Genomic DNA, 9144 nt, shown 5'->3' on the forward strand with positions numbered 1-9144 from the left:
GTATTATGCCCCATAGTGGCCCCTGCACACAGTATTATTCCCTATAGCAGCCCCTGCACACAGTATTAGGCCCAGATCAGCCCCTGCGCACAGTAAGAGAACGGCTCTGGCTTTTCATGGAACATCTCTGCACCTTCAAAAAAAAATCCTTACAGAGTTTGAGTTCTACAATGTCTCAGGAATGGCGTGGTCATAACTTGCTCCCGAGGCCTCCTCCGTATCCTCAAACTCTCACTAGTGGTGGCTCCAGACAAGGAAAAAAAAATGACATTTGACTGCTTCTTTTTAGTAGGAGATTTTACACATTTGATGTCCTTTACGTAACCTAACCTTCCAGTTCTGTTTTGATCTGAGGTGAAAAGTGACCTGATGTATCTTCTTGAAAAGTTTTGGCTCCATCTATGGATTATCCTTTGTTTTTCTCAATCACCTAGAAAAAAATATATGACCACGTGAGCAAAGGAACTAAACCGCTGTCACAGCATGTAGAAATCTATGTACAGTATGTGATAATACAAGAAAATAATGCAAGATGAGGAGTGGGACAAAGAAGACCAATGATAAGAAGTCCTTGTTTATAAAGCTAACAGTGACCCAAAAGCAGGGGATCACCTCCAAGAACACTTGATCTCCTTTGATGTCCGGCAGCCTCGGTATCCTAAATACTTCTCTCCTGCACTGAGGTTTATGATACAGAGGCTTCCAGGTCTCCTACCTGGTCAAGAGCCAATTCCGGCAAGACAACTATCTCCGCACAACAACAATCAGAACTTTATAGTAAAGTGACCAGACCTAAGCCTTGTGGAGCTGGAGCTTGCTGAAGAATCATTAAAGGGGATGTTTCATCACGGATAACCAGTTTTATATTGATCCTACGGGACCAGCTTGTGTTGCTAATAGAGATGAGTGAACCTCTGAAGGTTTGCTTAGTTTTAGGTGGAGCTTATTTAGCCTTAATATTTGTCGAATATGTTCATTATGAACCAGAAGTGAAATGATTATCCTCTGGGGTCTGGGATGTTGGGTCTGGGATGTTGAGTATAACACCTACTCTGAGCCTCTCTGCGGTCTGAAGAGATCCTAGAGTATAACAATTTCCCTTCCACTTTGTGGTTGATGAAACTGAAACTTTTGGAAAATTTGGTTCAAATCCGGTTAGATCCAATCTGGTTTGCTCAACTCCAGGCACCATGAAAAAACAGCTGGTTCTTCTAGGAGAAACCACCTGTCAGACATTGCAGGTGAAGTGTAGTTCTATATGGTATTCCCCATTATATGATGCCTAATGGGACATAAGGAGAAAGACTGGTTTCACAAAAAACCCCAAAAAAACGACCCCAGACCACGAGAAACAAAATTCTCTTGTTACGACCGGGTCATTTCAGTCTCAGCCTGTTAGGTTCAGGTGCGGAGTGTCCGGATGACATTCTGTGTGTGAATTGTCTGACACATGGCAGGAGAATGTTCACACTGGGCGTGCGGGCTCACGCGTTGATCACACGATGAGTTGTATCGATGGTCAGAGCTCAAGTATGTCTTTCCCTGTGAAGGAGTTAAGTCTTTCTGCAGTGCTGGGGACTTATTACAGGCTGTGGACGGTGCATTAGTACTTTTCTGACTACTCAAGCTCCTGGCTATATAACTCTGCTTTGCATGTTGTCAGTTGCCGGTCATAGGGAGTCTTCACACGGAGTTACGCTGCACTCATTCTCAACGTAAAAACACATTCAGAATGAGCGCGTTAAAAGCAGCTCCCATTGATTTGAATGGGAGCCGGCATACGTGCGCTCCCCATTGAAATCAATGGGAGGCCTTTTTGGTACTTTTCCCTTATCGGGCAGTTCAGCATCAGCATCGGGACATACTGAACTGCTGACTACTGGCCCGATGCTGGCTGGCACTGGAGCTGTGTATAAAGGAGCAGCGAATCACAGGATGCCACAGACCCTGGCCTCACTCGCGGAGAGGATGGTGGAGCCCGGCCTGGTGTGAGCGGTGTGTCACCGTGACAGATGCTGTGTGCTTGTCACTGCAGCCGCAACATCAGAGGGTGACATCCGCCTTCACAAGCTTGTGCACACCGACAATCACCAAGTCAACCCACGTCCCGACCCCGTCACCATCCTCTCCGCACCGTGAATGAGGGCAGGATCTGGGCCCAGACAGTGATGGGGTCGGGAACTGAGAGTCAGATTTGAGGAAAGTACAGCAAGATTGTCAATGAAAACCTTCTCTAGGGTGGTCTGAGCCAATGATCGGAGCGAAGACTCATCCATTAATAAGACAATCCCAGCCCAGGACAATGCAGGAGAAGTTGCCTGAAATTTGTCAGTCACTGCATTGATGTTTCCCATCCAAAAGTAAAAACATTGTACTGGGAAGAGTCTTTACATCTATGGTCATCTCCACTTACTTACATTTGTAATGTCCATGTGGTCTCGTTTTCATCTCCTTTAACCGGATGCTCAACTTTACACCGGAATACTTTCCCAAAGTCGTCTTCTTTCACCATGTGCCGCACACAGCTGGTGACATAAAAAGATTTTTTTCCATCTTCTTGTGCTAGAATATTTTTTGACAGTAAAATTTCTTCCACCTTGTACCAAACTACATTTATGTACTGTGGATAAAAGGAGTGGATTTTGCATGTTAGTTCCAAATGGTCGCCGACATTGTAGGATTCTTGGTTGGGCTTTATTGGATCCAAAACCGGTGGCGCTACAGATAAGCATCAAGAAAACCTTGTCAGTAGTTGAACATGTACACCATGGATGACTGTCCACTGTCATGACTCCCCCCAAAAATCCAAAATGGTGCCACTAATAACTACAACTTCTCCCACAAAAAAACAAGCCACGCACAGCTTTGTAAACAGAAAAATGGATATTGAAATTTCTGGTTGTAGATTATATTCTCTTTTCTATATAGGACTAAGGGGGCGGCCATCTTGCCTGAGCTTCTCCTCTTCTAACAGTAGTTCATAGATATACTAACACAAACATATGGACTCCCCAAAGCCAAAAAAATTGCAACCGTCCTGACAAACGCAAGTAAGAGATGCAGGAGAAAAATTCAATCGATTTGTTCCTACCTTTCACCTTTAGTATTATGTCTTTACACATCGGTTCCTTCAGAGCTTTATGATGAACTTCCACAATAAGTGTCGCCCCATTATGTTCCTGCAGGTCAGGACTTATAGGTATGGAGCAGATACAGCTGAAAACGCCATTTTTCGTTGGTGTCATACAAGGTTTCAACACCAGGGGGGAAGGTTCTAATAATGGAACATTCTGATCTTGATCGATTTCCTTCCTTTTAGAATTCCAAGAGTCTACTTTAACTTTTACATTGTCTTTCTTCAAATATAAGGAGATATCAATATTTTGGGGGCTGAAATTTACTATAGGACATACCAGGTTTGACCTTTTCATATGGATCAGCCCAGGTCCAATGATGTCCAGAACTTCAGGTGGTACTGTCAAAATGAGAATGTGATATGCAAGAGATTATACGATGGTATAGAACAAGTTTCTTGTAAATATAGGAGCTCAGCTGCTTCCAGCTATATACTTCGTACATGACTTGCAGGGGTCGAAACAGCTGATCAACGTGGGGTCCAGATGTAGGACCCCAACCAATCTGATCCTGATGGTCTATCCTGTGAATAAGTCAATAACAAACTTTGCTGGGTTGTGGACAACCCCTTTAACTTTACCTGTAGAAATACTGCATTTTACCCATAGGCTTATAGGGGAAAACAATGAAAAATGCAAGTATTTTGGCATTGTTCTTTTCTGCAGGATTTCTAGCTGTGTTCCTCCTAGGAACCTATCTATAATACATAGTGTATAACACTGTCAGGGCTCCTAGGAACCTATCTATAATACATAGTGTATAACACTGTCAGGGCTCCTAGGAACCTATCTATAAAACATAGTGTATAACACTGTCAGGACTCCTAGGAACCTATCTATAAAACATAGTGTATAACACTGTCAGGGCTCCTAGGAACCTATCTATAATACATAGTGTATGACACTGTCAGGGCTCCTAGGAACCTATCTATAATACATAGTGTATAACACTGTCAGGACTCCTAGGAACCTATCTATAATACATAGTGTATGACACTGTCAGGGCTCCTAGGAACCTATCTATAATACATAGTGTATAACACTGTCAGGGCTCCTAGGAACCTATCTATAATACATAGTGTATAACACTGTCAGGGATCCTAGGAACCTATCTATAAAACATAGTGTATGACACTGTCATGGCTCCTAGGAACCTATCTATAATACATAGTGTATAACACTGTCAGGGCTCCTAGGAACCTATCTATAAAACATAGTAGACAATACTCTAAGGCAGTGATAGCTAACTTATGGCATGCGTGCCAGAGAGGGCAGGCAGAGCCCTCTATGCTAGAACGCGTGCGGTCGCCTGGATCGCTTACTAACGGGGAATCCGGTACAGGTCACAGTACAGAGATAATATACACAGTGATGTCACAGTATAGAGATAATATGCACAGTGATGTCACAGTACAGAGATAATACACACAGTGATGTCACAGTACAGGGATAATACACACAGTGATGTCACAGTACAGGGATAATACACACAGTGATGTCACAGTACAGGGATAATACACACAGTGATGTCACAGTACAGGATAATACACACAGTGATGTCACAGTACAGGAATAATACACCCAGTGATGTCACAGTACAGAGATAATACACACAGTGATGTCACAGTACAGGGATAATACACACAGTGATGTCACAGTACAGGATAATACACACAGTGATGTCACAGTACAGGAATAATACACCCAGTGATGTCACAGTACAGAGATAATACACACAGTGATGTCACAGTACAGGATAATACACACAGTGATGTCACAGTACAGAGATAATACACACAGTGATGTCACAGTACAGGATAATACACACAGTGATGTCACAGTACAGGATAATACACACAGTGATGTCACAGTACAGGGATAATACACACAGTGATGTCACAGTACAGGGATAATACACACAGTGATGTCACAGTACAGGATAATACACACAGTGATGTCACAGTACAGGAATAATACACCCAGTGATGTCACAGTACAGAGATAATACACACAGTGATGTCACAGTACAGGGATGTCACTGTACAGCACAGAATTATATACGCCACAGTAGCCCCCCATACAGTATTATATGCTCCACAGTGGCCCACACACAGTATTATCTGCTACTTCGCTAGCATGCAGTCCCATGAAGAGCGTCATCCTTCTTGTTCTTCTGACTGCAGGCGCTGATGACTTACCTTATTGTGCCTGCATCAGGGCAGAGGTCACACTCTGCAGTCAGTCTAGTCTGTGATTCTACGGCCTACACTGACAGCATTTGCACATAGAGCTGAAAGCAGCAATCGCTCAATAATGGGAAATCCTGTACTGTATTTCCTGTTAGTGAGCGATCGGGGCGACAGTATGCGTGCCAACAGAGAGGGGTCTGCGTGCCATAGGTTTGCATCACGATTTTGCAGGAGCACAAGGGGGCATCTTTACTGTATTAGAGACCAAGTGGCATTACTCTTGTGGATATCCTTAGTGTATGGGGAGACACTAAGGCAGCATCACTATTGTATAGAGGGCACAAAGGAAACATTCCTACTGTGTGTGTGTACATAGGAAGCCTCCCTAATGAGGGTGGGGCACTAAGGGTGGCATCAGTACTGTGACAGTGCACTAAAGAGGCATCATGGGATGGGAACCTGCACCAAATTTCATGAAGAGGTGAGTATGACTGTTTGAAATGTCTACTCACCTCCCCTGTGCCTCCGCTTATTATACTCTGGAGTTTCATTTTGGAGGATGAACAGTCATGGCATGAGCTTAAATGTACATGATATACATAACACACAGCCTATATACAGTGCTTACCTTTCTTAGAATACTTTATGTATAAAATGGCTCCAATCCAAATTAACAGTAAGACAAGTGCCCCGATTATACTCCCGAGTATTACAGAAATTTTATTGTCTAGAAGAACGTAAGCAAATAAAATAAATTAGGACATTTGCAACACATTTACACTGACTGGTGGCAAAGTAGTTCCCCGTAGTAGTGTCTACAATTATCTGTTCCCCAATGGTACAGGAAATATGTGGTTATATGGTTGGGGGGCCTGAGGATGAGGACTGGTGATATGCTGCCTCTGAACTGGATGCATGGCTGGAGGTAACAACAAAGTTGGGTTAGTAGGCCAGAGTCTTGGCTCTGAGGACCTCCTTTTCTCTCTACATGTTTAGTGCGGAAAACAAGCGGAAAACACACGGACCCCATTATCATCTATGGGGTCCATGGGTTTCCTTAGGTAACTACTTTTTTATGCATATTGGTTTCCATTTGGGAGGTCCCCAAGTTGAGTGTAGATGTGAACCGAGCCTTAGTCTATAAAAGTTTACAATGTTCAGGGTCTTACATGGCTTATTAATGGTTGTGTGTGATAAATTCATTCCATTCACTTGTGTTGAGTCTTTCTTAATTTAGGTGGGTGGAGTCATGATAACCCAGATGAAGGACTAGCCAGTACCAAGTCATACAAGACTGGTATTACACTTACAGTTTGGCTATTTGCAGACATCATAGTTTGGAACTGGGCTTTATGTTGGGCCTATAGTACGTTCAATGGTGAGACTGTCTACGGAAAGTGGTGGATAGGAATTAGAGTCAATATCTGATCTGATATGCTATGTGCAGGGGACACTATTGGGATAATACTGTGTGTGCAGGGGACACTATTGGGGATAATACTGTGTGCAGGGGACACTATGGGGGATAATACTGTGTACAGGGGCCACTAAGAGACAATACTGTGTGCAGGGGCCACTAATGGACATAATACTCTGTGTAGGGCTTACTAAGGGACATAATAGAGTGCGGAGGAGGGGGTCGGTCGAGGTCTTCGGCATCGGTTTGGGGGGGGGGGGGGGCATGTCAAAAGTTCGCCACGGGGCCCTGCCATTCCTAGTTACACCACTGTATAGAGACTCGTGTAAAGCTAGCATTGCTGGGATCAAGTTTAGAGTAGACAAAGTGAAGTCATGTCATTGTCTCACGGCCGGCCATACAAAACATATTGACAAGGTGGAGCAGCAGTATACGCCATTCATCTATAGCATGAATATTGATATTTTGAACAGAGCCTATATACCTGGTACAGGTTGCACTGAGAGAGTAATATTATTTGTAAGATCATCTTTCAGTGACCTGTGGTGGATTACACAGGAATACACATCTCCATCTTCTTCTAGGCTTGTAGTTTTCACAGACAGCATACTGGTCACATTGTACGTCCCATCTTGGTTCTGTACTGGGACACTGGTGCAGGTCAGGCTGTCCAGTTCAGTTTTGGTGGAGGAAACTTTACTGATCTTCAGCCATTGTATTGTCAAAGGTTTTGGATAGAAGCCGTTCACATAACAGGTAACAGATCTCTCCGTGTCTGGAGTCATTTTTATTATGGAGTCACTCACTGTACACAATGGTTCAGCTGAAGAGAAGCAAAAATATGGAAATAACAGCAGATGCAAAAAGAGGATACAAGGAATTCTTTACATTGGTCTATGTGAAGGATATCGCTTTACCAAGCTGCTTGGCACACCTGCGATCACCCTTCTTTCTTACTTTCAACTCACGTCCCGTGAGTGTGCCTGGGCTTATAGGATAATACGAAATGAGCTTTATAAATGTTATATATCTATTAATTAAAAAAACTATATCAGAAGGAGTCTCACTGAAGCCTAATTCCTAGGCCTCAGAGTCAGTAAGGGAGCCTCAGTTTGCTCACATGTCTTCCAGGTTCAGAACTCCCTTTTTCCCCACAGTAAACCATTTAACTCTCCCATTCTCCTCCCAGGTTCCCTGCTGACCAGATTCATACCATGGTATACTCCATTGCCAGCCTGGGTTCTCCAGGTCAGATGGCAGGTGTTTTCTCCTTCTTTCCAACTTCTGGGTAATGCCTTTTTTTTTGTATACACCATAAAATACTTTTCTCTTTGGATTCATGGGGGATGCAGACTCTTCTTATGTTTCCTCTAGGACTCCGGGTCTTTTACGGTTGCCTGTTTTAGCTTCTCTGGGGGTCAGGATATATGTTGCTCTAGGACTTGGGTCCTCTAGGACCCAGGTCCATTTTTGTCTGTGTGATCTAATTTCTGGAGGCCCAGGTATAGGTTGGGTCTATGCTGATTGTTCTTGGTGGGTTTCTTCTTTCTTTTACTGCTTTACCTTTGCTATAGTCTGACATCCTCATTTTTATTGATTCCTCTTTCTTCCTCCAATAGCCATAATACAGTGACCTTCAATGAATCCAACAAGAAAAGGATTTATGGCGAGTACAAAAACACGTGACACATGTCCGAATTCCTACCTTTTTGCTGTTTAGGATCCACTACTGGTTAATATAAATGTATGTGCAAAGTTTCTCTATATAAGCAAGGCCTACCCACAGGGTCCACGCCATGCATTATACTATAGTAGATATAGTCTTCAGCTATGGCCTCCATATAGTATATAGCAGCACTTACCTGATACCTGCAGAGTGACTTTACTAACTGCTTTATAAGGAGTCACAAAAAGAGTACAGGTGTATTCTCCATCATCACTGAACTGTAGGTTGGATATATACAGACTGGCGTCTCCTGACCGGAGTCCATCTTCTGATATCTGTGACCCAGATCGGTTTGGGGTCAGATGTCCACCATGGAACCAATAGACAGGTTTTTCTCCTTCCTCTGTTCTCAGAGTCCAACGTGCAGAAACCGTAGAAAGATCCAAGTCTGAGCCATAGCCATAGAAGAGACAAGGGATGGTGGTATTGTGACCCCGCAGCCCCTCTATAGGGGCATCGGTCCTGTGGATTTCTAATTCACCTGGAATATAAACAATAGTCATATAGCATGGTGATTTGGGTTAGAAGTTGTGTATAGACTAGACTAAGCAGCTGTAGGTGAATTCACAGTACCTGAGTGCTTAGTGATACTCAGTTGTTAAAGGGATTCTACCATTTTAAACTTTTTTTTTTCTAGTTGACACGTAGGAATAGCCTTAAGAAAGGCTATTCTTCTCC

The 9144-nt window shown here is 43.3% G+C and overlaps 1 gene segment (V, D, J or C); it reads right to left on the minus strand.

The window, feature by feature from the left end:
* Positions 1 to 303: 303 nt before the first annotated feature.
* Positions 304 to 8812, minus strand: LOC142213055 (immunoglobulin heavy constant mu-like). The segment is given in 5 exon segments: positions 304 to 430; positions 2418 to 2718; positions 3092 to 3475; positions 7225 to 7563; positions 8603 to 8812. Coding segments are annotated over 4 exon segments (990 nt in total).
* Positions 8813 to 9144: the final 332 nt, after the last annotated feature.

The sequence above is a fragment of the Leptodactylus fuscus genome, chromosome 7, assembly GCF_031893055.1.
Source record: "Leptodactylus fuscus isolate aLepFus1 chromosome 7, aLepFus1.hap2, whole genome shotgun sequence".
Taxonomy (NCBI): domain Eukaryota; kingdom Metazoa; phylum Chordata; class Amphibia; order Anura; family Leptodactylidae; genus Leptodactylus; species Leptodactylus fuscus.